Raw genomic sequence first — 19,389 nt, 5'->3', positions numbered from 1 at the left:
TCGATGGAGATGCCGCATCAGCCCTTTCCCACGAGGCCTCCGGGCTGTGAGGACTGCAGGCGACGCCTCCCTCCTTCTGGGCGCCTTGGAGCCGCGGGCAGGCGTGCGCCCCCGGCGGGAAGTCCCAAGGCAGAGGCCAGACCAGAGCCGCGCGCTCCCGCTCACCCCGTGCTGGGCAAGACCAGGGCGGGGCTCCGCGGCTAGGGGCGTGTGGCTGTCGCACGGGCCTCTGGGAGTTGTAGTCCGCAGCTGCGGCCCAGTGCTCTCGGAACTCCATTCCCCGCCGGCCCCCGCGGTCAGGCTGTGGCCCCTTCCTGCCGGGGTACAGGAAACCGGGCTGCCCCGAGTTCCGAGGCTTGGGGAAGGTTCCCACCTTGCCCCCTGAGCTCTGGAGGCGGAGGGCCTGGCCTGCTCAGGTAGCGCATCTTCCCTCATCTTGCAGCCCGCCTGTCGGGAGGGAGCGGAGGGGAAGCGGCGGAACGGCTGAGTCGGCGGAACGGCTGAGCTGGCGGCAGCGGCGGCGGCGCCGGCTGTCAGTCGGGGAAGTTCTTGGTGGAACAGCGGCTTCTCGGGGGAGGGGGAGCGGTGAGGCCGGCCCGGCCGGAGATCGCTCCGGAGGGGGGCGCGCGCGGCTCGCGGAGAGCGGGTGCGAGCGAGTCCGGGGGAGGCTGAGTGGGCGCCCGCTGGAGCCTAGGGACGGCAGGGTCACCTGAGATGCCCACTGGCTGAGACGGGGGCGGCAGGGGACCTGGGTGCGGGCATCGGGGCGTCCTCTCTGCCCCGGAGCAGAGCCGCCGGGCGGGTCGGAGGACGCTGCTCGGTCCTGCGCTCGGACCACAGGTGGGGCGCAGCCGGACAGGCACGGCCTCCCCGGCTTTGCGGGCTCCGTGGGGAGAGCGCGTGTCCTGGTAGGAGGTGGCCTGACCTCTTCCGTCTAGAATTCAGGCGGAGCCTGGAGCCGCCGCGGGTCCGATGAAGCCGCCGCAGCGAAGCAAGGCGCACGAACTCTGGTTTCCCAGCCCCTGTAGAGCCATGTTCACACTCCACTGTAGTCTGTGAAGTGTGCAATAGCGCGTGTCTAAGAAACGGACATCTCAGTGGAAACACTTTATTGCTAAAAACTGCCGGCCGTCCTCTGAGCCTCCCGCGGGGCTTAGTGTTTTGCCTCCAGGGTGAGGGCTGCCGACTGATCGGGCGGAGGCGGCCCCGGGCTGGGACAGTTGTTAACGCAGTGAAGTTTGCCGCACGGATTGACTCTTCGCTTCTAATGATTTCTCTGTCGCCTGGGATGCGTTTTTTAGCATTTCACCCGCCATAGAACTTTGAAAAGTGAAGGCCGTGCTCCCACACCCTGCCGCTGCTTTGCCAGCTCGGTCTACGGAACATTCCAAATCCTTTGTTGTCATTTCTACAGTCTTCACAGCACCCTCACCAGGAGGCGATTTCTTCAAATCTGAGATGCTGATTCATCTCGAGACACCACTTTCCCTGCTGGTCCCTAAGAAGCACGCTCCTCCGTTCAGATCTGCGTGAGATCGCAGCACCTCAGTCCCGTGATCAGGCTCCACTTCAATTCTCGCTCTCTTGCGGTCTCCACCACGTGTGCAGCCACGTCCTCCACCGGGGTCTCGAACCCCTCAGCCCTGCGTGGGGTTTACATTAACTTCTTCCAAACGCCCCTTAGTGTTGGCATTTTGACCTCTTCCCGTGAGTGTTCTCAATGGCATCTAGATGGTGAACCCTTTCCAGGAGGTTTTTCATTTACTGTGCCCGGATCCATCAGAGCCGTCACTCTCTATGGGAGTATAGCCTTGCGAAAGGTATTTCTTAAATAATAAGACTTGAAAGTCAAGGTTGCTCCTTGATCCATGGGCTGCGGAATGTATGTAGTGTTGGCAGGCATGAAAACAACATTCATCTTACTGCCCATCTCCACCTGAGCTCTTGGGTGACCAGGTGCATTGTCAGTGAGCAGGAATATTTTAAAAGGAATCTCTTTCTGAGCCGTAGGTCTCAACCCTATAATATATTGTTTGTTGATTCTGCTTGGATTCATTAAGCTTCTTGAGTCTGCAGATTATCTTTTATGAGATCGAGAAATTTCTCAGCCATTCTCTCTTCCGATATTGCCTCTGCTGTCGCCTCTCTGATTCTCCAGTTCCATGCACGGTAGACCTTCTCACTCCATCTCCCATGTCTCTTAATCTGTTCAACATGTTCTGTCTCTCCCCACCCCCCGGTCACTTCTGGGTAGTTTCTTCTGATTTAATTGTTGAGTTTATGCATTTTCTCATCAACTTTTAAATCTATTCATTGAGTTTTCAATTTTGGTTATTGTATGGGTCCTTTCTTTTTTTAATGTATCCTCACTCAAGAATATGTTTATTGATTTTAGGGAGAGAGAAACATGGGTCTGTTGCTTCCCTTAGGTATGTGCCCTGACCAGGAATCAAACCCACAACTTTTAGGTGCCTGGGACAACACTCTTCCAGCTGAGCCACCCAGCCTGGTTGGCCTTGAAAACGTCAGCCCAGTACCCCTGGTGCAGCAAACACCCTCAGGGCAGAAGCAACTCCCTTAAGCCACTCGCCTCTCTAACATTCCTTAATGTTACCAACAGTGGGCCTGATTCTTAGTTGTTTTCTGCAGGAAAATGGGTCCAAATAGCCGAATCTGTTTTATTACTGGAAAGGGATTGGTCCACTTATTTTTTAGCAAGCTGAAAAATAAGCAGGAACTTCAAGTTTCTGATAAAAAATAAATGTCTTTTAGGCGTATACTGCATTAAGATATCTGCAGCAGATTCCTGTATTTTTCCAGTGTCTAATGCATGCAAATGTATTATTTCTTAATAGTGAAATGAATTTTAATTGAACTTAAATGACCCATCTTTTCTGACTCATCTAGGACTGACTGCTGCAGTGCTCAGAGGCGGAGGAAATGGCAGACCTGGACAGCGATTCCAGGCAGCTTCTCGCCCCCGAGGCGGACCGTGAGGTACATCCCGGGCCCATGAATATCCAGTTTGAGTCATCAGATCTAAGGCCCAATAGGTGAGTGTTTAAAGTAAAACACTTATTTCATAATTAGGTTTCTTAGTTATTAAAATAGAACTAATTATAACCAAACATATAGAGCTTTAGTTATCAAATACCCAGTTTCTTACAGGATCTGTAAGATCCCGAATACTATTTCCTCATTTATATTTGGCTTTTTCAACTAAACTCAACATCTCTGTGGGGAGGGGTTGGTTTGATGAAGATGCATTGATGTGGTTTAGTGATATGCTAGGTGCTGAGCATAGAACACTGAAAGTAACCCACAGTCCTGACCTTCATGGGGCTCAAATTCCAGCACATTAGTTTAGGATTTCAGTTTAAACTCATTTCATTGCATACTTGGGAAACCCAAAAGAATGCCCTGAAAATTTGTTATAAACAGTAAGAGAATTCAGTAAGGTGGCTATTAATTAAACAGGCAAAAATAAATAGCATTCTGATGAAAAAAATGTCATGGAAGAAGAGATAAAATACATAGGAATAGCCTTAAGAACGTGCAAAATCAATACGAGAGAAACTTTGAAATACTACTGAGGGACCTAAAGTAACATGATTTCTTCAAATCTGAGATGCTGGTTCTAAGTTGCACCGTGTACATCTATACAGTGCAACTTAGAATCTGTGATAAACTGTGGCCAGTACTTTCGATGCAACATTCTCTTAGGGCTTCGTTTTGTGTTGTGTTGTTTTTTATTTACTGAAGGAACTCTTGGACTTACTTGGCACTTTATCCTGTTCATATCTTCTGTGCAGCTATAAAAATGAAAATCTAAACCGTATCTCAGTTAAGATATTACTGTTCTGATTCTCCTCGTTTAGAACGATTCTTCCAAATCACTTTTTGGAGTCATCAAAATCAGCGTTCCCCCCCCCAAAACAAAATTGTTCTTTGTACCATTAAGAGCATTGATAATGTAGCATTTCTTGAAAGAATTTTCTTACAAATCACTGACTCCTTTAGTTTTGATGCTTGCACTTTCCTGATCTTTCCAGAAGGTGTCACCAAAGGTTTTCTAACAACAGCATGGCTCATGGCTCCTATTTCTTCCTTAAATGGTCCTCAAATGTTTTGGAGACTGGAGTGACCAGGGATGACACTTGCCTGTCCTGCCACCAGGAGTAATTACCGGCTCACAGAGGCTGAAAGGTGTCCTGGATCGTGCGGTGCATCCAGAGTTTGGAAATGTTTACGTGTGTGCGAGAGTTAGGAAACGATGACCTGTGACAAAAGGCCTTTTCTGCTGTCAGTGGGAAGACTAACATGGGGCGTCCTGCTCTTTAAATTTTAACCCATAAATGTAACGTGATCCCCCCCAAATCGCCAGCAGCCAATTCCAAAGTTTATAGAGCTCAGCCCGGCAACATGCTGGGCAGGCCAGTAGTCGGGAGCAGCAGGCTGCACCAGACAGACGAGGTGCGCGGTGGTTCCTGGCTGGTGCCACAGGCAGTTTCCTTCCCAGCTCTCCTCGGTGTCAGTCATGCGTGTGCAAGGCTGTTCAGCGCAGTGTTTTATAATCGCCAGAGACTGAAAACGACCAGGAGGTCCTTTTTATAAGGCCAGGTATGTGGCATATTGATACAATGGAATCTTGTTGCCCATTCGAAAGAAGGAAGTGGCTTTCTTACATATCAAAACAGAACGAGTCCTCCACTTCTCCCGTCAGGGGACGAAAGGGACGTGCAGAGCAGTGTGCACAGCATACCACCCTTCGGGTAAGAAATAAGTCGATGAAGCAAACATAGCACAGTGTGTATGAGTGACTCTACAGGGACCGTCGGGAGCGGGAGCGTGGCGGCTCCTCAGAGGCTGAGAGCCGAGGTGGGGTCGGCAGACGCCGTCGGATGAACGCCCAGCAGGAGCTCAGCAAGCTCCCCGGGTCTTTGCCCGCGAGCCCTCGTTTTGTTAAGGGGTGCAGTGGTTACAGTCCCGGAGGTGAGGGGCGGGTTAGAGCCGGTCTCCATGTCCCCTTCCCGTGTTCCAGAGACAGTCAGGCGTCGCTTAACGCCCGGGACGGCTTCTGAGAAGTGCGTCGGGCACACACCACAGAGGCCCTTACGCACGCCCGGACGGTCTAGCCCTCGGCGTGCCCGGCTGTCTGGTGCAGCCTGTTGCGCCTGGACCGTTAGCCCGGCCAGCATGCTCCTGGGCTGAGCACTGCAGGCAGTGGCAGCGGGTGGTGCTGTGATGTCACGATGGCTACGATGCTGCTAGGTGAGGGGAGTCTTTCAGCTCCGTGATAGCCTTCTGGGACCATCATCATACATGCAATCCGTCATAGTCCAAACGCCGTGATACGGCACGTGGTTGTACTTCACGTTTTTAGTGTTTCCTGCAGCTGGAGGTGGCAGTGGGAAGGTTATCGCGTGGGAAATTTATCACGGCGTGTGGGGTGGCCGTGATAGGAGATAGCGGATCTTGTCACTGTCACTTGTCTACTCCCACATCAGGGAGGACAGAACGAATGCACGCTGATGCGATGCTGGGAACTTCTCTGAAACCTCTAAGTTCCATGAGAAGTAATTGGCCACTGTGACACTAGAACCCAGGGCGCCCCTGCATTCCACCGCAGCGAGCGGGCAGGAGTGAGAGGATTTGTTTAACCCTGGAGATGACATGGACATCTGTTTTCTGTAATGAAACTTGGCAAAATGAGAGGGCAGCGACTTACAATCATGGGATTACCAGCTAGGTAAGCGCGTGTGAGGGAAGGCAGATATTTGTACGGACTTAGCCGTACTGAATGTTAATCTGCCTGTGAAATAATTTACGTTGAAAACGCTGTCTGACGAAGGAAAATGTGGGAGTACCTGAAAACATTGTTATTTCTATGGAAATATGAGGGACTTCTCTTAACATAGGAAAATAGAAGTCAGACACCCTGAGGGGATGTGTCTGCCGTTAGAACAGCGGTTCTCAACCTTCCTAACGCCGCGACCCTTTAATGCAGTTCCTCATGTTGTGGTGACCCCCAACCATGAAATTATTTTCGTTGCTACTTCATCACTGTGATGTTGCTACTGTTATGAATCGTCATGTAAATATCTGATATGCAGGATGTATTTTCATTGTTACAAATTAAACATAATTAAAGCATAGTGATTAATCACAAAAACAATATGTAATTATATATTCAATATGTGTTTTCTGATGGTCTTAGGCGACCCCTGTGAATGGGTCGTTCAACCCCCAAAGGGGTCGCGACCCACAGGTTGAGAACCGCTGCATTAGAAGAACCAGCTCAGGCAGCTATTTCGAGAACTGCGGTCATTTTTGAGTGACCCTATGACTTTGGTGAGATCCCACAACCGCCTGAATCATACTATAATGTAGCGTATTTGTTAGTTATTAACTTTTAAAAACTAGGGTTACGTTAGCCTCATCTCCACGTATCTGTGAAATGGTGAATTTGAAGTAGCGCGTTGCAATCATACCGAACAGCTACAACAGCACGCCCCGCCCCCGGACTCGCCCCACCAACAGCCGCACTGGTGAACTGTCGGGCTGCTAAAGAGCAGCATCCCACCGAGCGAAACGAGGCCCTCACTGGCTTCACCAGCGACTCCTGACCCGCCCGGCAGCGCCTGTGCGCGCCTGGAAGGCCTCTGCGGAGCTGTGCCCAACGGGAGGGTGGGACACAGCGAGGGGTGGTTGCCAGGGAGCCAATGACTGCGGCCAGGAGGGCGCCCTCCGAGGGAGGCCGGGTCGGGCAGGCGGTGGCCTCCCTGGTGCTGGCGGTGATTGCAGATGGCGGGCAGGGCGGCCTCCTGGGCGAGGGAAACGCAGCCGCGGCGGCCGGCTGCTGCCTGGGCTTCAGCGCAGTGCTGTCCTGTTGGCCTGTTTGCTGTTTTTAACCGAATGTGGCAAACAGCACCTGATGCTGAGCTGGTCACTGGTGGTCATTCTCTCCCTTTTGTGGTGGAGCCGGGTCCTGTCACCTGTCCGCGCACATGACAGCGGCGCTTACACGCCTGGACGGGAGCCCCCCGCCCCCACGCACACCTAGGAACCTAGGGCGTCCCTTGTCCCCTCGGAAGGCGCATCAGAACCGCCTGGGCCCTGGGAGCTTCTGCAAACTGCAGTCCCTCTCCCTCTGCGGGCTTCCACCCGCCCTGGTTTGGGCGAGGGGTGGGGGCGGGCGCAGGAAGGTCAGGCGGCTTCTGGTGGCGGAGTCCCTGGGGGCAGCGGTCTCTGGCTGTCCTGCGTCTCCAGGCCTTTGGTAGCCACAGAGCTGGTGTTCCGACTGCCTCGTGCCCTCCCTCTGCGGCCCTGGGCGGCCCTGCTGCCAGCCACACCAGCTGGGAAGCGTCTGCTGGCTGGTTTGCAGGCTTCCCTTTTCAGTTTTCTCCAACGCCTCCTCCCATTCCCCAGCCCCCCCCCCCCCCCCGCCCCGAGCCTCGGCTTTGGGGCTCCGCTCCGCGCCCCGTTTCCCCAGGGGCAGAATCACCAGGGAGGCCGTCCTCCTGCCGTGCCCGGTGGACGCCTTTGGGCAGCTGCTCCTCCCACTCCCCCCCCCCACCCCCGCTCCCCGTTACCTTCCCCAGTGTCACTCCGTCTGCTAACGGCTTACAGGGACAGCCGGCCCGGTTCGAGAGGCTTTAACATAGAGATGTGACAACTGGAGCGGGATCTGAGCTCTGCTCCGTCAGAACCTGTCCTCTCTGATCCTCACATATCTCCCCCCTCTTCCCAGATGTCTGCTCCCTGCCCCTCGCCCCCCATCTTCCCCCCATCTGCCTGTGTTCTGTCTGATTCTGTTTGTTTCTATTTTGCCTACAAACCAGCTGTGGTTTATTTCTTCCCCCTCCTCTTCCTCATTCACGGTATTTGGAGAAGGCTGAACCCAGAGGGATCCCGGCCGAGCTGGCCTGGTGTGCGGCCTGGTGCGCGTAGGGCCGGGTGAGAAGTGTGTGTGGAGGGAGGAAGAGGGTGGCGAGCTGGCCGTGGGGGAGGAAGACCCCCCCCTCTGGGGTCTGCCTGCGGCCCAGCCTTAGATCTTCCTGAGAGGTTAACACGAGGAAGTGACCCCAGTTCATTACAGACGCATGTGTGGGGCCAGACCCCACATCCAGGGACAGGCAGCCACCTGGAGGCACAGGTGCCCTGAGCGGGACAGGGCCGGAGCCTGGGCCGGGGAGGGGAGCCAGGACCAGCAGATAACAGAGCAGATGCTCCCTGATGAGAGGCTTCCTGCCAGGACAGTCATCCTGGGCTGACCCAGGTCTGAGCAAGGACACTCCTTTAATCCCTCCAGGCGCTCGCCTTTAGCCTTTAGCTCAGAACAGTCGCCTGCTCACCTGGCCAGGCCCGTTCTGAGCCAGCTCAGAGCCACGGAGCTGAGAAGACAGAGGAGTAGTGAGCCCTGGGTCAGACAGAGGGTCCAGCAGGGACCTGCCCGCCCTCTACTCCTTCATTCACTGAGAGGCCGGAGACCTGAGCCTGACAGCCCTTCAGGCTAGAGCAGCGGTTCTCAACCTGTGGGTCGAACGACCCTTTCACAGGGGTCGCCTAAGACCCTCCTGCAGATCAGATATTTACATGACGATTCATAACAGTAGCAACATGACAGTTATGAAGTAGCCACGAAAATAATGTTACGGTTGGGTCACAACATGAACTGTATTTAAAGGGCCAGAAGGCTGAGAACCACTGATCTAGAGGGAGACCAGGCCCCAAATGCTGGGTCGGAAGCCCCAGGCTCTGTAAACTCAGAAGGACGAGGGAACCGGAAGTAGAATGGCCAAGACTTAGCTCAGCGTTACTCACCTCACTCCCCAAAACTGGGCGAAGGGAATCTAGACTCGCCCGGGTTCTCGGATTGGCCCCCAAAGCAAATGTGAGCCCTCCGTGATGAAACCAGGATCGCCCTCGCCTCCAGGTCCTTCTACTCCGTCCCATGTACTTGTGGAGCACGCCCGGCACCTCATCACACCAGCCGGGCGGGCAGGAGGTGCCCCCGTGCTTAGGAATGGGGGGCGGTGCGCAATAGAGACCGGCAGGGAACCCAGAGGGCGAGTGGCCAGAAACAGACTTTTATAGCAAAAGGTGAAGAGAAATATACTCAAGAACCAAATTCATGGAAAATGTTTGTTGATACAAAAAGAAGCAAATGGAAATTCTGGAACTAAAAAAAAAAAAAAAGTCACAGCCGCCAAAGGTAAGAAACCCATGATGGTGACAAGTACTGGTCGTTGGTGAGCATTAGCCGCGGGCACCCCGCTGTCGGGCAGGTGGCAGCTGGACTGTGGCCTCCTTGCTGTTCTGTGGTTCTGGGACGGGCCTGCCAGTCACGGGAGTCCTGCCAGCAAGGGGTGCTGGTCCGGCGGCTGCAGTGTCAGCCACCTGGCTGCAGAGCGAGCCCTGGTCACCTGGGGGACCCTGCGGTGGCCTTTGCCGCTCTGTCCCCAGGGGCAAGGCAGACTTCCCGGCTCCCGCTCCCGCTCCCGGCCGGGGAGCTGCCGGGAGATTCCTGCGGCTCCCCTAGCGATGGGAGAGGCGGGAAAGGGCCTGGCTCTTTGGGGCCATTTCAAGAGCAGCTACGTTTTATTCTGTGTTTTCAATGCCTCTAACTGGAGTCAGTGAAGAAAGCAGTCTTCGTGTTCATTGGAAGAATCACGTGTATATGTTACAAGTAACACTGACCTCTCTACACAGACTTCCTGAACTCTTTGCCGTTCTCATTGCCTTTCCAGGAAGTTTTAGTTAAAATGCTGGCCTGGCATTGTTCTCTCTGGCAGTTGTTTTAAAAATGGAGTAGTTAGGTTATGAAACTTGAAATGCTACTTTTTCCCAGAAATTCTTCTGATAGATTTGTGTAGGGGAGTAATAATTGGCACGATACTGCAGGCGGAAGCCGACCCTTCACTTAGAATTAAGACAAGCCCTTTATTTCAACATACTCAGTTGGTCATCGTAACTTACTGTATTGGGGTCAAGACCGCCTGTGATCTGTTTGACGTTCTTGTCCGGGGGCTGAGGGAGGAGCCGCTTGGGGAACGTGCCCTCTGGGGAGTTTCCCACATCCGGCCTTTCTTTGTTGAGTGTCACTGGCCCGTCCCCCCCCCCCCCCCCACACACACACCCGTGCGGGGCTGCCTCCCCGATCATGACGAGCTGAGCTGACGTCCCGGTGCTGGGCCACTGCTCCGTGGCGGCCGGGAGCTGACCTGTCGGTTGGTATTACCTGCAGGTGCTGCTGAACTGGACCCACGTGTCCCTGGCGTTTCCATTATCCTTTAGCCTCGTGCTAGGCTGATAGCAAGAACACAGCACCAGAACCCTCGCCTTTCTCTTGCCCGTCACTTTGTAGCCGTAAGAGAAGAGAGTATTTGTTTTCATGACAGTAGAATTAAAACAACTTATACATATTTTTAAAACCAAAATTTGAAGGCATGGCTTGCATGAAGAGAATTTGAAATTCATTGTTAGCTCAGCGTTTTTTCAGTCTGTATGTAGCTAAGAGTTATGGGGCGGAGATGCACGGTCAGGGAAGTTCCTGTCCACACGCGGTGATGAAGGTGTGCACCCACAGCGAAGCAGCAGCCTGGCTCTCCAAGGTCAGGAGCCTGCACCGTCCGCACTCGCGTTTCGTCAGCCTCCCTTGCAGCTCAGAGCGATGGGAACAGCCTGTAAGAATGCGGCTGCCTGTCCACACGCGTGTGCCTGTGCATTTGAGATTATGTGTACTTACGTACATCATGAACCATGAAAATGCACATTTTAAAATTGTAAGGTGTCATAATTAACCTTGATAAATTACCTCTTACTTATTAACTACATTAAAACTTTTGATTTCACTTTATAATGTTATCAGTAATAATTGAATATGCCTTCTTCATTTTTGAAAAGCGTTTACCTGTGCCACACAGTAATTCAGATGCATGTGAATTCCGCGTCGGTCTCATTCAACACTCACCTCAAAGTGTCTGTTGAAATCGCTGGTAAATTCCCACCCTCCGTGGTGTCGCTCAGTTCCTACGTCAGTGGCTGCAGGGCAGGCTGTGTGCGCGAGGACTAACGCTAAGCCTACGGAAAGTAGATGGATTTGAGATCCAATAGAAACAGAAGAGCCGGGGGCGGCTGGGCCTCTGGGGACAGTGTGTGGGTCGAGGCGCCGAGCCGTGCTCTGTGCCAGGATGTCGTGGGCATCAGAGGCGGCCCGGTCCCAGGGCGTCCCTCAGAGGGGACTGGGACGACGCTGGCTCAGCTCCTCCTGCCGCCCGAGAGCCGCCGGCAGACCCGCAGGGCCCCGGCAGGAGCAGCGAGCACATGGCTGTTTTGGTGCGTGTTTATTGGCCTGATATTTTTTGAATTGTTGATCCCCTTCTCATTTTTAAAAAAATATATTTTATTGATTTTTTTTCAGAGAGGAAGGGAGAGAGATGAGAGTTAGAAACATCGATGAGAGAGAAACATCGATCAGCTGCCTCCTGCACACCCCCCACTGGGGATGTGCCCGAAACCCAGGTACATGCCCTTGACCGGAATCAAATCCGGGACCCTTCAGTCCACAGGCTGACGCTCTATCCACTGAGCCAAACCGTTAGGGCTCATTTTTTTTTTTAACACAGGGCCCCATCGGCAGGTGTCTGGGGGCCTGGGCGTCGGCCATGCGCAAGGGCGGCTTCAGCCCAGGGCCTTCCCCCAGAGGGTGACCCTCCCGGGGCCACGCTTGTTCCTAAACTCAGAGCAGCAGCCTTGGTCGGCAGGAGCGGGGAGGCAGGTGCAAGAGCCAAAAACGCTTCAGGAATGCAAGCAGTGGGACCTGGAAGAGGCGCCGGGGAGAAGTACGGTTCCTTCGTTTATAAGGATGTTAAATGAAAACGGGGGATTTTGAGTCATGAGCTAAACTATTTTTTAAATCTTGCCGAAGGTTAAACGCCTTTTTTCTGTAGCGCGACTGCAAATAAATAGAATGCGAGACGAATGTCGCGTCTAGTGAATCTCATGCCTTCCGTGCAGTGGGGCAGCCGGGCCCACTGCAGGTGGGAAGTAACGTGGAGGAAGCAGTCCTGGGAGCCTGGGCAAACGAAAGCCCACCCCTCGAGTGCTTCTTCCGACCAGTGTCCTCCGGGTAGAACGAGTCATTGTAAAGTGTTTTCAGATCCAACGCAAGTTCAGTTTGGAAATATAAGTTCTGTATTTGCTCTGTGAGATGAAGCTCTAAGCGTCTGTTTCTAATCATTCCGTTAAAATATGCGGAGTTGTGTGTTTTTAGAGAATCTGTTTTGAAAAGATGCCCAGATATTTGTTTGAACAGGCACAGAGCATCTCGATGGAAACTGTTGGAAAAGGAAACTTTCCGAGTCGTTCCCGCTCAGATACCCGAGCCCGCTGAGCGGGTAGAGGTAGCGCCTGGGTGGGTGCGGGCAGCCAGTGAGGCAGCGCCCCCGACCCCTGCCCGCAGCCCAGGGCGGACCTGACTCCACCGCGGCTCAGCAACGGCGGCCAGTGGGACGTCCCTGTCCCCGTGTCGGTGCCGCGCTCCTTGGTCCTGTTGGTGCGCCAGGGCGGGTCTCCGTCCCCGCTCTAAGGCGACATCGAAGCTGTAATTCCTCTTGAACTTTGGGGTGTCATTGCTGCAGAACAAGGAAGCCCCGTAGGATGCGACCCCCCAGGGTGATTACACGTCTCCCGGACATAGATTGTTTAAAATGTTTCTTTTGATTTTTAGAGAGAGGGGAAGGGGGTGAGAGATAGAAACATCCATGAGAGAGAAACATCATCGATCGGCTGCCTCCTGCACGCCCCCTACTAGGGATTGAGCCTGCAATCCGGGTATGTGCCCTGACCGGGAGTCAAACCAGCGACCTCTTGGTTCATGGGTGGATGCTGAACCACCGAGCCACGCCAGCCAGGCAGACATCATGCTTCTGCATTGCTGCTTAGTACTGCTGAGTGTCAGTCCTAGTCTAAATTACACAGGACCGCACGGTGCGGGGGTGGGGGGGGTGGGGGGGGGAGGGCCTTCTCAGGCCACTCGTGTGTAAGCAGGGCCGGTGTATTCCGCCTCTGACCCTCTCATTCTCCCCCTGTCCACGTGAGGTTTATGGAAACCACTCGCTTCACTTCGCTTCTCTGCCCAGTTTAGAGAGCAGGTCCGGCGGTCTCGGTACCCATGCGTCTGCACTGGTGAGGGCTCTGCCTCGATGTGTGTTGGGTTAAAGTAGAACGTACCCTCCGTATCCGAGTGCTCTGGTGGGGAATAAATAATAAAAGAAAGACTCAGAGATTCTGTGCTAACGAGAGACTAGACTGTGCCTCGCAGCTATCGCACCGTTTCTCTAAAACAGCAGGAATTAGACTTTAGTCCTAGGTTCCCGAGTGTTTCCCACCAGATCAGCAGTGTCTTCAGAGGTGACTCCGTTCTATGCGTCTTAAGCTTCCCTCAGAGCTGTGAGTGCAGAGCAGTCACACGGAACCAACGACAAAAGCCCTGGCGGCCTTTCCCTCCTGAGATGGCAAGTTCCTGACAGCGCGGGGTGCAGGTCGTGGTGCCCCGGGGCCTGGGCGTCCGCAGGGGAGGGAGTCCTTCCGGGCCTCTGCCTGGCCTTCGTGGGGTAAGGGGACCCCTGGGCCGTTAGAGAGCAGACGGGGGTTTCGGGGAGGCACTGAAGTGATTATTGAAACGCAGAACCTGAGTTTTGGGGACAGGGTTTGAGGAGGAGCTCGTGTACTAGGGTGCATCACCGAATTCCAAGCAAAGTAGAACTCGGCACAAGTGAGAGCTGGCGTCTGGATGTTCCACTGGCCGGTCCCCGGGGTCAGCCGTGCAGGGGACGGTGGGTCACTCAGCCTGGTCCGGGGTGACCCAGCCACAAAGGAGGAAGGAGCACAGGGACCTTCTTGTCCATCGTTTCTCTGACTCAGTGCCAGCAGCTCTGTGGGAGAAGCCCAGGCTGGTCTGAGTTTGATTGTTGAAAACTGACAGCTGCTCTGTGTCTTTGCAATAGTGGCTTGGAGCTCTGTGTTCGGCCTCCTCTTGCTGAATGTCTCAAGCTTAAAAAAGGCAGCTCAGCGGCCTGGCGTCGTGGGCAGAAGCGCAGGGGCTGGAGAAGGCGCCCTTTGTGCGCTTCCTGCCCGCGTGGGAGGGAGCCTTGCCCGGCGCCTCGTCTCCCTGGCCCGAGGCCTTTCCGTGGAGGGCAGGACGCCCTTGTCTTCCGCCTCCGGGATGCTCTTTGTCAAGTGCCTTCCCTCCTCAGGCCTTTCCACGTGGAGCCCACCACCGTCCTCAGCGTGAGTGGCGTCCTGCAGCGGGTCAGCGACCGCGCCTCGGCCATGAACAAGAGGATTCACTACTACAGCCGGCTCTCGGCCCCCGCCGACCAGGCGCTGGTAAGGCCGCGTCCCCCTGGGCTGAGTCGATGAACGTGAGCAGCACCGGGCGGCTCCGGGGCTGGACTTCGCCGGGCCCGTTCCAAGGGTGGCATCATGGAAAGTCCGCCCGGTTCGCTGGTACACGCCGCCCCTCCCGCTGGCTCCTTCCCGCGGGGCCTGGCACTCGGACAGCCTCTCCGTGTCGACAGCAGCCGGGCGTTTGCTGTGGGGAGGCTGCTCACCCCGTGCTGGGGGCCCACGGGCCATGGGCTGCTGACTCTCAATCTCCTAAGGTCCCTATTGCTAGTTTAGGATCAAAAATACTTGTTTTAAGTGACTTGGTTGTCTATAAGAAGTAGCACATTTGAGATATTCAGAAACTGCAAAGCTTAGAGAAAAGCGGAGACTTTCCGGGAGAAAAGACGATGCTTTTTTATAAGCAATAATAAAAGTGGAGGAGGGAGCAGCGTTCTGCAGACTTGCTGAGGGGCAGGGCTGGGCCAGTACTCACGTGCATAGCTCACTCTAAGCGTTGGAGGGATGAAGACCTTCTGAGTAGCCAAAGGAGGGGCTTCCAGGACATTCTGGAGGAGACGATTTCCCCAGCTTTTCACTTGTTCCTCCCCGAGGCCTTTCCATTCGTGGTGGCGATAAGTCGTGGTTTCATACCAGGATTATGTCAGCCTCCGGGAGCGAGAAGCAGCCAGTATCTTCAGATCTGGCCGGACGCCTCCAGGCTCTGGGCCGGGCCGGCCGGGCTGTGTGTGGTTTGCTGGAAACTGAGTGAGCGCACGCCCCGGGAGCCTGTGAACGGCTGTGGGATGACAGGTGTGTCCAAGCACATGAACAGTTGGTCTAAAATTAGCCATCGATACAACCCTTTTCAATGAATGTGTTTATCCATCATCATTTTCGAGAATCCCAGTTTCCAAAGGACTGTTCTGGGGGGGGGGGCTGGGGGGGGCTGAATCCCATCAGGAAACGACTTTTCCTCGGAAAGAGGGAGGCGGCGCTGGGAGGACGTGGACGCAGGGGGGTGGCTCTGTGGTGAGAGCCCCCGTCCATCCCCTCTCCCTTCACCTCTGCAGGCCCTCCCCCTGGTCTGCGTCCTCCGTCCTTAAGAACCCGTGCGTGGCCTTTTCCTTGGCTGCTCTGCCCACCCCGTCCTTCAGCCACCACAGCGTCTGCGTGGCCTGCCCGCAGTATTCCTCCTCTGCTGGCCACTCCTGCATCCCTAACGGAGGGCGTCCCCTCCCGCCTCGGGCCGACACCCCACTAGGAGTCCAGTCCCCCTCTCTCTTGACGTTCCCCCAGGGGAGGCCAGGGCTCACCTGGAGCCTCCTGACCTCGGTCTCCCAGCCCCCTCTCCTCTCCCCTAAACTGAAGAGCTGGGGACTCGCCTCCTTTCGGATGGAAGGTCTCCGTGTCCGGTCCTCACTGCTCACTCCTGTAGGTGTTCACCGTGTTTAAAGGAGAGCTGAGTGTGTGGATCGGGAGGTTTCTGTCGTTGGCTCGTGACGCTTGGACGTGCGCTCTGACGTGCAGGAGACCCTGCGCGGCTGTGCCGGCCCCAAGTTTGTGTGTCCGTTTCGCAGGTTGCCCCGGACCACGTGGTCCCGGCCCCAGAGGAGCGCTACGTGTACAGCCCGCTGGGCTCCGCATACAAACTCCAGAGCAGCCCCGAGGGGTCCGGGAAGAACACCAGCCTCGTGACCATGTGAGTCGCCTGCTGTCCACGCCGCACTGAGCGCGTGCGGGAGCTGCTCCCCGCCCCCCGCTGTCCCCGCAGCACTGAGCGCGTGGGGGAGCTGCTGAGGGCTTTTCTCTGATGAAGGTGTTTGAGGAGTCAGCTCCCCTCCCCCTGCTGTCGCTCTGTTTTCAGTTTCATGATCTGGAACACCATGATGGGGACCTCGATACTCAGTATTCCTTGGGGCATAAAGCAGGTAATGTCCTTTTTCAGCTAATGTGAGCCTGAATTCTTTTTCTTTCTATGTGGTAAGTCTTGCAGTAGAGGTTTTAATAAATCCACATCAATTTTTTAAAAGACAGTAGATGATAATACTTAATTTTACATGAAGTAGAATGTTTTCATCGTCATTGTTTACCAGGTTTTTATCATAATTACTTAGGGCAGCGTCACATGGCAGCGTGAGTGTTCGCTCTAACGCAGCGGTTCTCAACCTGTGGGTCGCGACCCCTTTGGCGGTCGAACGACCCTTTCACAGGGGTCACTAAGACCATCCTGCATACCAGATATTTACATGACGATTCATAACAGTAGCAACATGACAGTGATGAAGTAGCAACGAAAGTAATTGTATGGTTGGGTCACCACATGAGGAGCTGCATTTAAAGGGCCAGAAGGTTGAGAACCACTGCTCTAACGCGTTTTATTTCCCACAGGCGGGATTCACGACCGGGGTGTGCGTCATCCTGCTGATGGGCCTGCTGACCCTGTACTGCTGCTACCGGGTGCTGCGGTCACGAGCCACGATCCGTAAGCGCAGCCCAGTGAGGACAGGCGGGCAGGCGTAGCCGTCCTGTGGAGGGAGCCGCCAGCCTGTGCCTCCTGTTGGTGCCTGGAGCTTGCTGCTCTGCTCCTGGCCTTGGGCTGGCCTAGGGCCGCCCTTGGCGGTCAGAGAGGCCGCGAGTTCTCTGCAGAACACACTCACTTGGAGTTAGTTCCTTAGAAGGGAGAGTCACGCTGGTAAACTGAGGTCTTTGCAGGAACTAAACTTAGAAAGCGATGATGCTGCTTCCGTTAACGGCGACTTGTTCTGACCTGTCCCGACCGAAAGACCTAAATGTTGGTCTCTCCTAAAAGTAGAAATTGTAACTAGAGAAGTATGAAGATGTGAGCAATGTGTCCTTATAGCGAACTCTAAAAATTACACCAGCACGTTTCCTCCCCTCACCTCTCTGCACCCTGGACCAGGGAGACACCTTGGGTTGTGTAAAGTAACGGCCCTAAACGGGCTCACATTATTCACTTGACTCTCAGCCAGGGTGAGTCAGCAGCCCGCACCGCCCCGTTGTTTTCTGTCTCATGAGCAGTGGTGTATTTTCCCTTCATTGTATTACTTATTCACATCCCTTCCCTTTACCCACAAGTCCCTCGGTGCTCTTGCAGCTCTGCCAGGTTCTTTATCTGATGTAGCCATTAGCCCTTCATCTATTACTTCTTGTCAGTTTTTCCCCATCAGTGTTTGAATGGCTTTTTTATTACGTGGGTTTGTTTATATCTGCCCATCTTGTCCATTGTAATTCAGTTGGTAGAACATGTAATTCATGTTCTGTTTCTACACTGTCTTCTAACTTTTCTATAATTTAATTTTTAAAATCCTTTTTTAAAGGTGTTTTTTTTTAATTGATTTCAGAGAGAGGAAGGGAGAGGGAGAGAGAAACATCAATGATGAGAGAGTATCATTGATCGCTGCCTCCTGCACATCCCCTACTAGAGATCAAGCCTGCAACCCAGGCATGTGCCCTGACCAGGAGTCGAACCATGACCTCCTGGTTCATGGGTCACGCTTGACCACTGTGCCACACCGGCCAGGCTAATATTTTCAATTCTTAACTCAGTTGTGTGAAGCTTAAATTGGCGTGTGTGGTTTAAAGTATCACCCAAGAAAACTGTTCTCCTTATTATCTAAAGAGGATGCCTCTGTCCCTTTACTAAGGACGTTGTCCAGCCGGGGCTTATCCTGTGCTTTTATGGGTGACACTGTTACTACACCGTTCTCTGTTCCTCAGGGTGTCCGTCCTCTTCCGTTGACCTACACTTATTTTTATGTGTGTGTTCTATGTTCTCGTTTCTGTTATTTCTTACTATGATCTGCTGTCGGGTGCTGTAACGCCCGCCGTCTTTACTAAACATTCTGAGTTCATCTGGGGGAACAGATGATGGGTGTGGACTGTGGGAGTGGCACCTGATTTTGTCCTCCTCCTCTTCCCTCAGCGTCGGTGGACACCACGGCCTGGGAGTTCCCCGACGTCTGCAGGCACTACTTCGGCGCCTTCGGGCAGTGGTCCAGCCTGCTGTTCTCCCTGGTGTCGCTCGTCGGAGCCATGGTCGTGTACTGGGTGCTCATGTCTAACTTCCTGTTCAACACCGGGAAGTTCATGTTTAGTAAGTACCCACGCACGTGCTTTCCGTTCCTGCGGTACAGTAACTCCTGTCATGGCCCAGTTTCCACCGTAAATTCTGGACTTGCGGTAAATAAAGAAAAGGTATCATGTGTAATTCTAGAAAATACGCTTGATTCAGCTTGTTTTCTGTGGTTATGATCTCAACTATAATGTGTATGCTCATTGGCAAAAACTAATTTTTGAATCAATTATGTTCCTTCCAATTCTCTAATTACTATAAAATATATTAAGCTCCAGCAGCTGCTTTAAGCACTGTTCCCGTCTCTCCCACGGGATTTCAGTACGACGCAGCTCGTGGAGTTCACATTTGTCTGTTACTAAAGAGTTGGACGTGTAGTCTCGGGGAAGCAAACTCCAGTCCTGGTCTTCAGAGCATTAGGGTCTCAGTCAGGAAACAGTGCTGTGCACAGGCTCCTGGGCTGGGCGTGGGGAGATGCTGTGCAGCCCGGGGCACTTGTCAGGGCTTTCCTGGCTCCTGGCTCCTGGCTCCTGGCCTGCGTGGCGTGGGCGTCGGCACCGCCATGAAGACCCACAGCTCCTCATCTCGGGTCGCTGGCCACCCCTGGAGAGGCTGTGAAAGCCCAGAGCATGAAGCTCCTTTCCTTCTGCCCTGACACGCGTGCGATGGGGGCGAACCAGTCATGTGTTTAACCTACTTTATGACCTTGAGATCAGATCTAACATCTTTACCTCCTCTCTCAAGCTTTAATCAAACAGGCTCATTAGTGCTTCCTGGGTTATACAAGGTTAGCACCACACAAAACAAGCCAGCCTCTCAGGCCCTGCCCGCCCTGCCCGGCCCTCCCATGGTCCTCACCTGCCGGCTCGGGGTGCACGGGGCGCTGTGGGCGCTCAGGACCACGT

At 54.1% G+C, this 19,389-nt stretch overlaps 1 protein-coding gene across 4 annotated transcripts in view; it reads left to right on the top strand.

Moving 5' to 3' along the window:
- Positions 1–259: 259 nt before the first annotated feature.
- Positions 260–19,389, top strand: part of SLC38A9 (solute carrier family 38 member 9) — a 39,154-nt gene continuing 20,024 nt past the window's right edge. Inside the window, exons 1-8 of one of the 4 annotated variants that reach the window (XM_059695038.1) lie at positions 260–416; positions 1,302–1,707; positions 2,908–3,053; positions 14,259–14,391; positions 15,969–16,090; positions 16,256–16,319; positions 16,780–16,873; positions 18,335–18,505. In XM_059695038.1, the coding sequence (XP_059551021.1) occupies positions 2,941–3,053; positions 14,259–14,391; positions 15,969–16,090; positions 16,256–16,319; positions 16,780–16,873; positions 18,335–18,505 (697 nt within the window). In that variant the 5' untranslated portion in view covers positions 260–416; positions 1,302–1,707; positions 2,908–2,940. Of the gene's footprint in view, positions 417–1,301; positions 1,821–2,429; positions 2,525–2,907; positions 3,054–14,258; positions 14,392–15,968; positions 16,091–16,255; positions 16,320–16,779; positions 16,874–18,334; positions 18,506–19,389 lie in introns of all 4 variants that reach the window. The other 3 variants (XM_059695037.1, XM_059695039.1, XM_059695036.1) reach the window with 3 other exon arrangements.

This window comes from Myotis daubentonii, chromosome 4, assembly GCF_963259705.1.
Source record: "Myotis daubentonii chromosome 4, mMyoDau2.1, whole genome shotgun sequence".
NCBI classification, from domain to species: Eukaryota; Metazoa; Chordata; class Mammalia; order Chiroptera; family Vespertilionidae; genus Myotis; species Myotis daubentonii.
The sequence above is the reverse complement of the archived record's forward strand: the minus strand, read 5'-3'. Positions and strand labels throughout refer to the sequence as shown.